Genomic DNA, 13,677 nt, shown 5'->3' with positions numbered 1-13,677 from the left:
CGGCCGGGGCACCACGCCCTTGACTCCCAATCTGGGTGGGGCGCGGTACCTGGGCGTGGGGCTCCATAAGAGCTCCGGGGCCGGAGTGTCGGGGAGGGAATATTGGCGTAGATCCCCTGACTCCCCCCACCACGGTCCGATCGGTAGAGGTTTTAGCCGGTAGGAGTCCGGCATAATTCCCTACCCCCTAAGGGTCGGGAGTATCCATGATGGATTTCCCCTGCGTGATAAAAAAAAGCCCCTCTCCACGCATATACGTGTGCTGCAAGGATTACAAGGAGTTTGTTTGACGTTTATAATAAATTTACTCAGAAATCTTGTCATTAAGTGGATAGAATCATAAATTTATTAAGTACTGTTATCATTAACTGAATCAAAATGAGCCATAATTTCAAAAAATTTATCAATTCGATCTGCATAATTATATTTTCGTTTGAACAAAAATTCAGCTAAATAAAATGAGTAATGATTTTTACGCGTACCAAAACGAAGTATTCCATTGCGAATATCACATCATAATCGTTCAATATTCTGAGTATCAACTCCAGTAATAGGATCGACGAAATTACGAGAATGATTTACAGTTCTATGTAAATAATTCTCATTAGACAAAGCATCATAAGCACACCAACAATCGCTATGTATTATACTTCCAGAGGCAATATAACGACGAATTATAGGTACTAATATAGCTGCTGTTCTATCTGGGATTGATACTACAAGTAAACGGTCACTGTCTCTTTCAACACTACCAAACAACCAATGTCCAGTAATTAATCTGCCTTTATAATATTTTCGACGTCCGAATTTCGCTTCATCTATCTCAACAATTATTCCTGGACCACCTAACGGTTTGCTACTATCAGTCAACCACTGATTTAGTAACTATAAAATGTAAATAATTTAATAATTAGAAAATTTATTTTAGATTATTTGTTAATAATACTTACTTCACGACAAAAATTAGTCCAATCCGCAGTAATAGATGTTGATATTTGCATTTCAGTTTGAAATAGTTTCTGTCGTGGTGAATTTATCATTAAAAAGTTGGAAATAATACGACATATTTTTACTAGATCTAAATATGCCTTTATAAACCACGTTCCTGTTAATGCACTTAACTTATAATTGCAAGCCTTTCTTTGCCATTTTCGCCCACGTATTTGTTTATAATGCATATTAGTACAATGCATTATAAGTGATCCTTCTGGTTTTAATTGAATTTCTTTATTACATCGTGGACATAAAATACTTTTTTTAAGCACTTTTTTGGTACCTAACCAACTTACTAAATTGTTATATTGTTATAATTATACGTATTATATTGTTATAATTAAATTACGTAGTAATTCATACGTTTATAATTAAAATACGTAGTATATTGTTATAATTAAATTGTTATAATTATACGTTAAGTGAATTAATTCGTGAAACAGCATAACTACATGTATAATAACGATCTTTCTATGTTTCTGTTCCAACATACATTGGTAGTGTATATCAGAATACAAGCATGATTTGAAAATGAAAACAAACGAATTCTACATGTGAACAAAACAAATTGCCTGTTTACAGTGTCAGCAATCTACATGGTGGCCAAAAATTATATTCATTATATTCAATTTCTTTCTTTAATAACTTTTTAATAAATAATGAGCGACGGTTAAAACCATTTGAAGGTTACTCAGTAAGATGCCCTCTATAACATATTAAGATCGAAGTTATCGGAGTTGACTGTGCTAAAGTAAACATTTACCGACTCTACCCCTGGATCTCAGAAATGGCTTTAAATATAGAAAAATGTTTCAAACAAAAATTGTTATTAGGATATTAAGGGGAACAGATGAAAAAAATACGAATTTGACCTTGAGTGATTTTACTAGGTGCGCAACTAAGTTTCCGGGTTTTTTGATCAATGGAAAATGGAAAATTTCAAGAGAAATACAAAAAATGGTTTATTCAAAATATCGTCCCTCGCTAGCTACACATTTTTGTCATCTCTCTGGCAATACATGAATACCGCGACGATAAAACGACGCGTCTTTGGACCGAAACCATTTATCCAACCAATTTTGCACTTCTTCGAAATTAGCCAAGTGTTGCCCAGCCAAGCCATGCGCGATCGACCGAAACAAGTGATAATAGGAAGGGGCCAGGTCTGGCGAATACGGCGGGTGCGGTAACAGATCCCATTTCAGCGTTTTGATGGTATCCTGGATGATGGAAGTGCGATGGCACGGAGCGTTGTCGTGCTGCAATATCACTCGTTCGTGTCTCGTCTCATTCTGGCCGTTTTTCGAGCAATGCATGGTTCACATTGATCAGTTGTCGGTAGCGATGCCTATTGACAGTTTCGCCCGGTTTCAGCAGCTCATAGTACACGATTCCTTTCTGGTCCCACCAAACGCAGAGCATTGTTTTCTTTCCGAAGCGATTTGGCCGTGCCGCCGATGTTGATGCTTCGCCAGGTAAAAGCCACGATTTTTTGCGTTTGGGATTCTCGAAATATATCCACTTCTCATCACCAGTAACAATTCGATGCAGGAAATTCTTTCTTTCATGCCGCAAAAGCAAAATTTCGGAAGTGGCTCTTCGATTTTCCATCTGTCTCTCAGTCAACTCATGCGACACCCATTTTCCTTCCTTTCGAATTTTTCCCATGGCATGTAAACGTTTGGAAATATCTTGGCGAGCCATGTTTAACGCCTCCGCAAGTTGATCTTGTGTTTGCGTATCATCTTCATCCAATAACGCTTGCAGATCGGCGCCCTCAATTGTTTCTGGTCTTCCGGAGCGCTCCTTGTCCTCAGTGTCAAAATCGCCACTTCTGAAGCGTTTAAACCAATCTTCACAGGTAGTTGTCGATGGTGCATGTTCGCCGTAGGCCTCCTCAAGCAAACGACGTGCTTCAGCTGTACTTTTTTTCAAGTTAAAGCAGGCAAGCAAAGCTTTCCGCAAATGCTATTGGGTATGGGAATAAGTTTTAATCGTTTCCCCATAGATGGCATTAATAATATCGCTTGCATCTTTTCTAACCTTTCGATACATGGATTTAAAAGGTGTATATGTAAGCTGTTAAACGCAGTATAAGACTTTTGTTTGGAGTGCAAACAGCAAGTATTCATATCGCATCGAAAATGTCGGAATTTGTTCCAAAAAAGCAGCATTTGCGGGAAGTTCTTCTCCACTACTATCTTTTGAAGAAAAGTGCAGCGGAAACGTGCCGTTTGCTTGTAGATGTTTACGGCGACCATGCTCCATCGGAGCCAACTTGCAGATATTGGTTCCAACGCTTCAAAAGTGGTGATTTCGATGTCAACGACAAAGAACGCGATGGTGCCTCAAAAAAGTTCCAAAATGAGGAACTTGAGAAATTGCTTAATATTGATCCATGTCAGACACTTGAAGAATTGTCTGCAGCATTGGATGTTGATTGATCCACCGTTGGAAAACGCCTACATGCGCTGGGAATGGTTCAGAAGGTAAGAAATTGGGTACCACACAAGTTGAAGGAAAGGGACATTGAAAGGCGTTTGGTCACGTGCAAAATGTTGCTTCAACGACAAGAAAGAAAGAGTTTTTTGCATCGGATCATCACTGGCGATGAAAATGGATTCACTACGACAATCCTAAACGCAAACTAGCATGGGTGAAGCCAGGTAAACCAGGTCCATCAATGCCAAAGCGCAATATTCACGAGTCAAAGGTCATGCTCTGTATCTGGTGGGATATGCGGGGTGTAGTCTAATATGAGCTGCTGAAACCGTCCGAAACTATCAATTCCCAACGTTACCGACTTCAACTAATGCATTTGAAACAAGCTATTCAAGAAAAACGGCCGGAATGGCGCGATAGACACGAGAAGTTGATTTTGCAGCATGACAACGCTAGGTCACATGTTGGTCAACCCGTCCGGACATACCTAGAAGGAGTGAAATGGGAGGTCCTACCCCACCCACCGTATTCACCAGACATTATCCCTTCAGACTATCATTTGTTCCGGTCGATGTAGTCGGCACTTACTGGAGAACGCTTCACCTCATATGCCAGCATACAAAAATGGGTCGATGACTGGATCGAAAGAAATAGAATTCTTCACTCGAGGAATCCGTTTATTGCCCGAAAGATGGGCGAAGGTTATCGCTTCAGATGGAAAATATTTTGAATAAAATCATTTAATATTTTCATATTCAAACTGTTTTTTGCCTACATAAAAAGCTTATTCCCTTACCTTAGATTAAAACCTTAGATTAAAACTTATTCCCATACCTAATATTTATTTGGCACAAAACTCGACATCTTCGTTGTCAGAAAAAATATTTTTGCGTTGCGATATGTGTTGGTATTACGACTGGTTATTGTTAACAGATGTCCAAGCTATAAAAAAAAACACAACTTCAGACATGTATGTCGACTACATATGTCGTTAGCGCCATCCATGTGTGAAACCCGCAAACTTAGTTGCGCATCTAGTATTTGCCAACCGAATATATTAGGTGTACAACTTCCGCCGTTTTCCTACAGATGGCTTTAGCGGTAAGTAGTGGTCGAAATAAATAGATCATAGACGTCATGCAATAAACTTGGGCATTTGTCAACATAACCCCATAGAAACATTAGTCGATTTGTGTCTGCATCATATAGTTATTCTCGATTGAAAATGTCAGTTTACGAACCAAATTCTCGTCATTTGCGGGAGGTTTTAATTTTCTGCTTCAGTATGAAGAAATCTGCGACTGAGGCTCATCGAATGCTCTCAAATACTTATGGTGAGGCCGCTATTAGTGAAAGAACGTGTCGTGAATGGTTTCAACGCTTCAAGAATGGTGATTTTCACGTCGAAGACCGGCATAGCGGTGGAAGAGAGAAGGTTTTCGAAGATGCAGAATTGGAGGCATTACTTAACGAAGACTCGTGTCAAAGTCAAGAAGAATTGGCACGATCATTGGGAGTGACTCAACAAGCAATTTCAAAACGCCTCAAAGACATGGGAATGATTCAGAAGCAAGGAAATTGGGTACGAGTTGCCGTACGAGTTGAACCCGAGAAATGTTGAACGGCGTTTGTTTGCTTGTGAACAGTTGCTTGAAAGGCAAAGACGGAAGAGATTTCTGCATCGCATTGTTACTGGGGACGAAAAATGGGTTTGTTACGATAACCCCAAGCGCAGAAAATCATGGGCATATCCCGGCCATGCTTCCATGTCGACGGCCAAACCGAATATTCACGGTTCCAAGGTCATGCTCTGTATTTGGTGGGACCAGCTCGGCGTAGTGTATTATGAGCTGTTAAAACCGACTGAAACAATCACAGGCGATCGTTATCGAACGCAATTAGTGCGTTTGAGCTGAGCATTGAAAGACAAACGGCCGCAATACAACGAGAGACACGATAAGATTTTGCAGCATGACAATGCTCGACCCCATGTTGCGAAAGTGGTCAAGACATATTTAGAAACGTTGAAATGGGAAGTCCTACCCCACCCGCCGTATTCTTCAAACGTTGCTTCCTCTGACTATTATTTGTTTCGATCAATGGCACACGGCCTGGTTGACCAGCACTTCCGGTCTTATGAAGAAGTAAGAAATTGGATCGATTCGTGGATCGCTTCAAAAGATGACCAGTTTTTTCAACGCGGGATTCGTACGTTGCCCGAAAAATGGGAGAAAGTAGTGGCCAGCGATGGACAATACTTTGAATCATAAATGTATAACCAGTTTTTTACAATAAAGCCTCGAATTTCGGAAAAAAAACGGCGGAAGCAAAGTTGTACACCTAATATGTCATGTAAATAGGTAAATTATAATTTATTTTATATCTTTTATCCCTTTTAACACTTTATTTTAGATGTGGTTAGTTTTAATTTATTCAAATTATTTTCTATAATATAAAAAATATCTTCATCGTCGGTATGTTTTTAATAATGTAATTTATTGTACTTTAACAAATCTGATTGTTAATTTGTTTGATAATTTCTATCATGATCTACCATGATTGTTATGAAGTTTTTTCTTGGGGATCTTGAATATAATCTTTTACTACCAGGAAGAATATCTTTCCGAAATTAATAAATTCTACATACTGTGACGGTGTTCATTTTTTGCGTTGTAAGCGCTCACAAATCGAATAATGATGTTCTCATGATGTCATAACTTCTGCTTGTAAACACTTATTTCAACGAAATAGTAGTAGAGCAATAAAAATATACGTTTGGTTTAAAACACATTAAAAACAGTATTGAGTATAAGTATGGCTCCCATGTTATTAAAAGATACTGAAATGAAACAATTTACGATATTCGTTATTTTAGATCAAATAAACGTTCAGAAAGTGATAAATTTATTAATTATTTTCAAAATCATTATATTGTTACTATATTGCCAAATATTTGAAGATTATGAACTACATATTTTCCATTTCGTAATTCTTGTTAGTTAATGATCATTCTTATTATTTTTATATTATTACTTTCCTTGATTTTCAGATTTTGTTTTGGCAACTCAAAAATTAAATAAAATAATAAACAGAGTAAATCTGATATATAAATATATATGTTCTTCCTTTAAATCAGTTTATAATAAAATGTTAAGACACATATGTATATACAATATACAATATGTATATACAATATACAATATGTATATACAATATACAATATACAATTTTTAAGTTAAAAGTTTAAAATAAGTTTCTTAAAATAATATAAATACCTGGGTAAATGACACAAGTTAATTTTTTATTCGCCATTTTGATGCACTTGTAATTGCTCAAAATGGTGAAAATGTTGTTCCTTACTATCATATAAATGTTCATATATTAAATTGGACGATTAAGAATTTATAAGAGTGGGCATTTAGAGCGTGTGACTGCACAAAAGCATGAAGGCAACCCATAGAAGACTCACTGCAATACTTTATGTGTATTAAGTGAATAAAAAAAGAAAATTAGTTGACAATTTTTTGATCCTTAATGTAAACCTTTTATTAACATCAATAAATTTCATATAAGTATCGGAACAAAATAGAAACATTTAAATAATAAATTTAAATAATAAATAATAAATTAGTTTACCTTTATGTGTACAGTATATTTTAACACGTTAAGCGCAGCGTCGGTCTCTGGGGACTGACAGCGAATTTTCCATTTAGGCGGTATCGGTCCCTGGGGACTGACAATGAACTTTTCGTTTGGGCGGCGTTAGTCCTGAGGATCGGTAGTATTAAGGTTAAAAATAACTCACTCGATGAATCGCTATCTCCTTCTCCTCTCAACATTTTCGGTATTATGGGCAATACATTTTTTTGAAAATAATGACTGTGAAAATTACTTTATAAAACAGAACTAAAATTCTCTCTGCTCAAAGAACCTTTACACTTCCGCGGGCTTTTTCTAACTGATCGTCTTTTGGGGATCGCTTTCTTACCGTTCTCCATCTGATTATCTTTTGTTTATACTTTGTATACTTCTGTATCGGCGGCGCCATTACCATAGCCCAAACGGAAAATGAAGTAAAATCGTCACCGCGATATGTGTGTATCTTCTGTTTATACTATGTAACCCAACACTCGAGTGGTCGCCGCCCGCGCCGGCACGTCGCCTGAACGGAAAGCTCAGCAAAATCGGCTCCGCGCTTAACATGTTAAACAAACTACATACTCGTAATAACTAGAAACAACTGCAAATGATTCTTACCGTCCTTCATTATTATATTGTTTGATTTTAATTAAAGACTCTTACAATCATTTATTTGGAATTTGTCAAATAGCTCGCATTCAAAATGACAATTATATTGTACCTGCATTAGTACACTATATTAGTACGTATTTAGTATACTATACAATATATTTAGTATATTATACAATATACAATATACCTATATTGGTAAACGCTTTGACTTAAAAAAATATTGTTGACTAATAGCACCAATTTTTATTTCTTTTCTTCCTTCTTCCCTCAATCTATTTTCCTCGTTCAAAAATTTTCCTCGTGTCAAACGCCAACAAGTTTCAAAATCGTTTCGCAATTTACCTGAAAATCCCAGGTACATAATCGGTCGATCCTTTCAAAAGTCCCGTTGGAAATGAAGGCTTTGTGCAGCATGAGTTTTCTCAAAACAAGCAATCAATATTATTTAATAGAAAAGTTCTCAAACTTTATAATTCAATATATTGTTGTCACACACCTCATGGAATGTTTTTGCATTTTAGACGTATAAACAGCGGCATATGTACTATCGCTTCCTCCATTCACCAAATCCGAGTGTGGAGGCAAAATTTAGTTCTATTTAGTATATACTATATATAGTATATACTATACACGAGACTCGTCTGGTATTATATTGTATTATATATCGACGTCAGGCATGTATCTTCTTTCGATGATAAGTGCGTCATCCTTATAGAATCGTACATTTTCTTTTTTTCACCGGCTCAGGTGGTTCCAACGCAGCCAAAATGGCTTCGTCGAATACGTTCTTCAAGCCTTTCTAAAATTCCAGAATAATCATGATTTCGAATATAAATATATGTTATTGCATAATTACTATAATATATGTTATTATATAATTATTATATTAGTTATTATATAATTTTGAATATAAATATACATCATTATATAATGTAAATTGCTAATATAACATTTTATTATATTTCTGATTAAAATTATAAAATAATATGCTCAAAATTAAAACTTTGCCTCAGACGTCTTCAAAAAATAAACAGATTTGAAATAAGAATAACATACCAAAAAATATTGATATTAATATTAAAGAAGATTTTTACGATCAAATTAATCTAATCAATGCTTAACTGACAAAGTTATCAATTGAAATTTCTAAATCCTTCTCTCTTCCAATTTCTTCTTCAATAATTTTGTTAGTAACTCTATCAGTTACCCATCGGTTAGATTAACCAGACTTTGGTAAGTGACTTTGAGGCGATTTAGAAAGAATTTCACAGCTTAAAATCTTAACCTTTAAGTATGTCTTAAAATAAGCACTTATTTATTGATTTATAAGTGAGTTCCGTTTTATGTTCATAAACTAAATTTGTATATTTAAAGAATTCATTTCAATAAATTTTAATCTGTTATATATTCGGTCTATATAAAAAATTCTTGAACTACTACTATAAAGAATCCAAAAATGAAGTGATAAAGATTGATTTAAAGAAAACTTTTTATATAATGTCCATGGATTTTTATATAATGTTTATGGATATGTTAATACACGGACATGTTAATACATTAAGAACATTCCTGTAGCAACTGGAAATTATTTTGGAAATTGCTTCTGAAATTCGATATACAAAGTCGATAATTGCATAATCATCTTAATATTGAAGTAACATTTCCCCTTCATCGCTTAAATTTTGGAAATAAATACGTCTGCAGGAATCAAATCTGTCAAGTAAGGCGGATGACGAATGACGGGAATATTTAATTTCGTCTAAGTGACAGCACCGATTGTGTGCTACAGCTTGTTATTATGTAACAAGAAGAAAACACTTTTCGCGTACGAATCATGTCGCAATCGTGACATTCGTTTTGAGAAAGCCATTGTAAGACTTTCAAATATAATTTCGAGTTGGTTGCGGTCCTAGAGAAGACAAAATTCTGAATGAATAATAAAATGCTCCTTGCAATTAAAGAATGCAATGAGCATTATTTTAACTTTTAATTTAGTCTGCCAAACTTTTTGTAAATAGGACATGTTAGAAATCAGTCATTCAGCATGTTGATATTTTGTGGTCGATTCAGTTGGAAATACAGGGTTTTTCAATTGGTGCGGGTCGAAGTTGGCAGCCTGTGGCGGCCATGTTGTTTTGGCGGCGTCTATCTAACCTGTTGTTTATTATTCAGTCACCGATGCCAAATCACCATGACAAATTACACAATTAGGCAGCACATCCAAATGATAAAACTTTATTATCAAAATGAGTGTTCATTAGTGCAAACGTTGCGCGCGTTGCGCCCATTTTACGGCAGACGCGGTGGCCTTCAAAGTCTACTCTCCAACGTTTGGTGGCCAAATTCGAGACGACCGGTTCGGTAAACGATCAGCCAACACCCGTATGTCAAAGGAACGCCAGATCGGCCGAGAACATCGCCGCTATAAGTGAAAGTGTGCAGGAGAACCCGAGGCAGTCAATTCCTCGCCGTGCACAAGAACTCGGCCTTTCGCAGACTTCAACTTGGCGAATTTTGCGTTGGGACTTGGGCCTGCACCCGTACAAGATCCAACTGGCCCAGGAGCTCAAAGTTAATGACCATAGACAACGCCGTTTGTTCGCTGACTGGGCTTCAGAACATTTGGAAGAGGACCCCAATTTTGGCCGAAAAATCATCTTTAGCGACAAGGCGCATTTTTTGATGAATGGCTATGTTAACAAGCATAATTGCCATATATGGCACGACGCCAACCCACACGAGGTTCAACAGGTACTAATGCATCCACAAAAAGTTACTGTTTGGTGCGGATTTTGGGCTGGCGGCGTCATTGGTCCATACTTTTTCGAAAACAACGTTGGTGAGGCCATCACCGTCAATGGCGAGCGCTACAGAACGATGATAACCAATTTCTTTTGGCCCAAATTGAACGATATGGACATGGACGACACATGGTTCCAGCAGGACGGCACTACGTGCCACACAGCGGACACCATGATGGACATTCTGCATGAACGATTTGAGGGTATGGTTATCTCTCGCAGAGGTGACGTGAATTGGCCACCAAGATCGTGCGATTTGACCCCGCTAGACTTTTTCTTGTGGGGTTTTCTGAAGTCGCAGGTCTATGCCAATAAGCCGCAATCAACCGATGCCCTTAAAGTCAACATATCCCAGGCCATCGCTCAAATTCAGCCGGATCTATGCGGCAGAATCATTGAAAATTGGACTACTGGTTCGGACGGATCCGTGCCACCGTGAGAAGCCGCGGCGGACATTTGAACGATGTTATATTCCACACATAATGGCATATATGGGCCTTTCAAATAAAAAAAGAATTTCGTTAATACCTCACACACAGCTTGTTTTATTCCATTGCAACATCGACCCGCTCTTATTGAAAAACCCTTTAGTACGATTCATCGCCGGTTATCTTCTTCAATATGTTGGGATCATTTTTAACCATTTCAAGTAAAATTTTCGATACTGTTTTACACAGTATCAAAATACACAGTGTCAAAAAATGCAGTACCATTTTTATGCTCACTTTGCGATGGTTTAGTTTTTCCCGTAAAATAGTATATACTACATCTTTACTAACTTCATCTTTACTATTTTCAGCTCCTCTACAAGCATTTAACATATTACTCGACTGTTTTCAATCATTCTTGCATTTCGGCAATGTCAGTCATCCATTCTTTCACCATTTTCATCTTCGCAAAAATGTTTATGTCACAAAAATACTGTCGCACGTAACAAATATTTTTCCGCGTATGCACTTTGTAATATTCCGAAATTTTCCGCAGGTTTCTTCAGTTTAATACAAAATTTTATCATAATTCTTTGTTACATTTTAAATACAGATACAAGCGAGAAAATACACAATCTTTATACTTCTTCAATTATAGACTGATGATAACTAATTGTAAAAATTAGAAATTAGAAAAGATACTTAGATTATTATTATTGCCTATTTAGTCCAGCTAGTGGCGCCATTTAAACGCATATGTTCAATGAAAATTTTGTCTGGGTAAGCGCGGACCGGCCAAATCCAGGAGCAAGAGAAAAAAGTTGAAAGATATTTTTGAATGAAAAGTCTATTTTCCTTCGATTTGCGTGTCATATTTCTGCACCTGTTCATCCTTTCTTCTGCTCTCTAGGAAACTACAGTAGTATTTTGTTTAGCTGAGCGTGTGAGACATACAGGGTGTCCGGTAATTAACCGCCAACCCGAAGTGTGAAGGTAGATTGGGTTAAGACAAACATAAAAATTCCATACCGTTTTACGAGATTCGCAATAATTATCGAGTTATTAATGACAGAAATCTGAGGAGTGGCAATGCGCCGACATAGATGATTGAAGAAGCGTTGCAGCTGCTCAGGTCACAGCGCGGCCCAGTCGATCCAGAAACTATTGTTGCTGTGCAGTGAGGGGAAGAACAACGCACCGTTATTCGTTGTTTTATCTCGCCGCACCTACGTTTCGTCACACGCCGCCAAGTTGCTGGATCGACTGGGCCGCATTGTAATCAGAGAGGCTACGACGCTTCTCCAATCCTCCATTTCAGCGTGCGCTTATTTGCCAAATTTCTGTTATTAATAACTCGATAATTATTGCGAATCTCGCAAAATGGTATAGGACTGTTATGTTTGTTTTAATCCAATCTATCTTCACACTTCGGGTTGGCTGCTAATTACCGGACACCCTATATAAAGTGCTCCCTTACGAGTACTGTTATGTTCGTAACATATCTCTGTATCTTTCCAGCCCTAGTCTGTTTACCTATGTCCCAAACATTCCTATTCCTTTTCAAATATTGCTTTATGATCATATCTACTTTTATGACCCCATCCTTTTTTATAGCCCTTATTTAAGATAGTAGTTTTTCTCTGAACTTCTCACGAAACCGTTCATCAGTCTCCAGTTGTCTTCCTTCCTGTAAAGAACACCTGCCGCTCCTCTCGTAGCATATTCCTCTCGTAATGTATTTTCAAATATACATACATATATATTCGAATAAACTCTTCATCCTATAAATAGTCTCTTTCCCCAATTCATGAAGTAATTATTATAATCATTACGTTTCGAACGTAACGTCGGAACGTAACAGTACTTACGCCGGCTGAGGGTTATATTGGGTTGGCAACTAAGTGATTGCGGATTTTAAATAAGAATGAAAATTCAAAATTTTTAATTTGCTTTTTTAAATTTTTTTCAATGCATGTATGCGATACATTGAGCTTCTCTGCAATATCACGTGTTGTGCTATGACGATCTGAATCGATAATGGCCTTGATATGGGTCTCATCGACTTCAACTGGACGGCCAGATCGTTGAGCATTTTGCAATGAAAAATCACCAGAACGAAATCTGGCAAATCAACTTTGACACTGCCTTTCTTTCAAGGCTTCATTCCCATATACGGTACATAACTTCTTGTGTGCTTGCGATGCGTTCTTGTCTTTTCGGAAATAATACAATAAAATATGTCTGAAATGCACGTCTTGCTCTTCCATTTTTAAATTGGGATAAAAACAAAACTAAATAACTAATCGATATAATTTTTGTACTAAATGAAAGGTAGAAGTCCAAACAATAAGAAAAAAATATAGGTTAGGTACTTTGAACACGTTAAAGAAACAAAAGAAAGTGTAAAATCCATCTGTCGACAAAATCCGCAATCACTTAGTTGCCAACCCAATATATTCTCACCGGTGTACGAGGAAATAAGCAATGATCTTCAAAAATATTAGGTTGTTTAAAAAGTATTGAGCCTTTGGAGGTCAAAATTGAGAATATATTTATTGATATTTGAAAATAATATTATAAAACCACATATGCACCATTTTGTTCAATGACCTTCTGCCATTTTTCCGGCAACACCATAATCTCGTCGTTATAGAACTTCTGTGGTTTCTGATAAAAAAATTATGACATTATTATGGTTTTCACAGGCCTCTTTTGAAACTAACTTAACACCATTCAAGGAGTTCTGCAGAGACCGAAACAAA

At 36.8% G+C, this 13,677-nt stretch overlaps 2 protein-coding genes across 4 annotated transcripts in view; both read right to left on the bottom strand.

Annotated features, from left to right (window-relative positions):
* Window positions 1–335: 335 nt before the first annotated feature.
* On the bottom strand, window positions 336–6,310 carry LOC105182989 (uncharacterized). 2 transcript variants are annotated; one of them, XM_025303433.1, is made up of 3 exons: window positions 6,083–6,310; window positions 951–1,019; window positions 336–885 (listed from the first exon to the last, which is right to left on the bottom strand). In XM_025303433.1, exons 1-3 carry the CDS (start codon window positions 6,095–6,097, stop codon window positions 514–516), a joined length of 456 nt encoding a protein of 151 aa, XP_025159218.1. In that variant the 5' UTR covers window positions 6,098–6,310; the 3' UTR covers window positions 336–513. The 2 variants fall into 2 exon arrangements, with proteins under 2 accessions (XP_025159218.1, XP_011139124.1); XM_011140822.3 differs by lacking the exon at window positions 6,083–6,310 and having other exon boundaries at window positions 951–1,305.
* Window positions 6,311–7,148: 838 nt separating this feature from the next.
* LOC105184926 (cdc42 homolog) overlaps window positions 7,149–13,677 on the bottom strand; it is a 76,478-nt gene continuing 69,949 nt past the window's right edge. Inside the window, exons 5-7 of one of the 2 annotated variants that reach the window (XM_025303421.1) lie at window positions 8,183–8,485; window positions 7,874–8,107; window positions 7,149–7,795 (exon numbers count right to left, since the gene is read on the bottom strand). In XM_025303421.1, coding sequence (XP_025159206.1) covers window positions 8,396–8,485 — 90 coding nt within the window. In that variant the 3' untranslated portion in view covers window positions 7,149–7,795; window positions 7,874–8,107; window positions 8,183–8,395. The remainder of the gene's footprint in view (window positions 7,796–7,873; window positions 8,108–8,182; window positions 8,486–13,677) is intronic. The other variant, XM_025303422.1, reaches the window with a different exon arrangement.

This window comes from Harpegnathos saltator, unplaced genomic scaffold (genome assembly GCF_003227715.2).
Source record: "Harpegnathos saltator strain DR-91 unplaced genomic scaffold, Hsal_v8.6 scaffold542, whole genome shotgun sequence".
Taxonomy (NCBI): domain Eukaryota; kingdom Metazoa; phylum Arthropoda; class Insecta; order Hymenoptera; family Formicidae; genus Harpegnathos; species Harpegnathos saltator.
Note: the sequence above shows the minus strand (reverse complement) of the source record. Positions and strands in the feature narration are given on the sequence as shown.

Bases quoted from the DNA above. Each gene is read 5' to 3' on its own strand.
- LOC105182989 (XM_011140822.3), bottom strand. From the start codon at position 1,193: ATGCATTGTACTAATATGCATTATAAACAAATACGTGGGCGAAAATGG. The intron at 886-950 runs GTAAGTATTATT...TACATTTTATAG, and splicing joins GGACTAATTTTTGTCGTGAA to TTACTAAATCAGTGGTTGAC.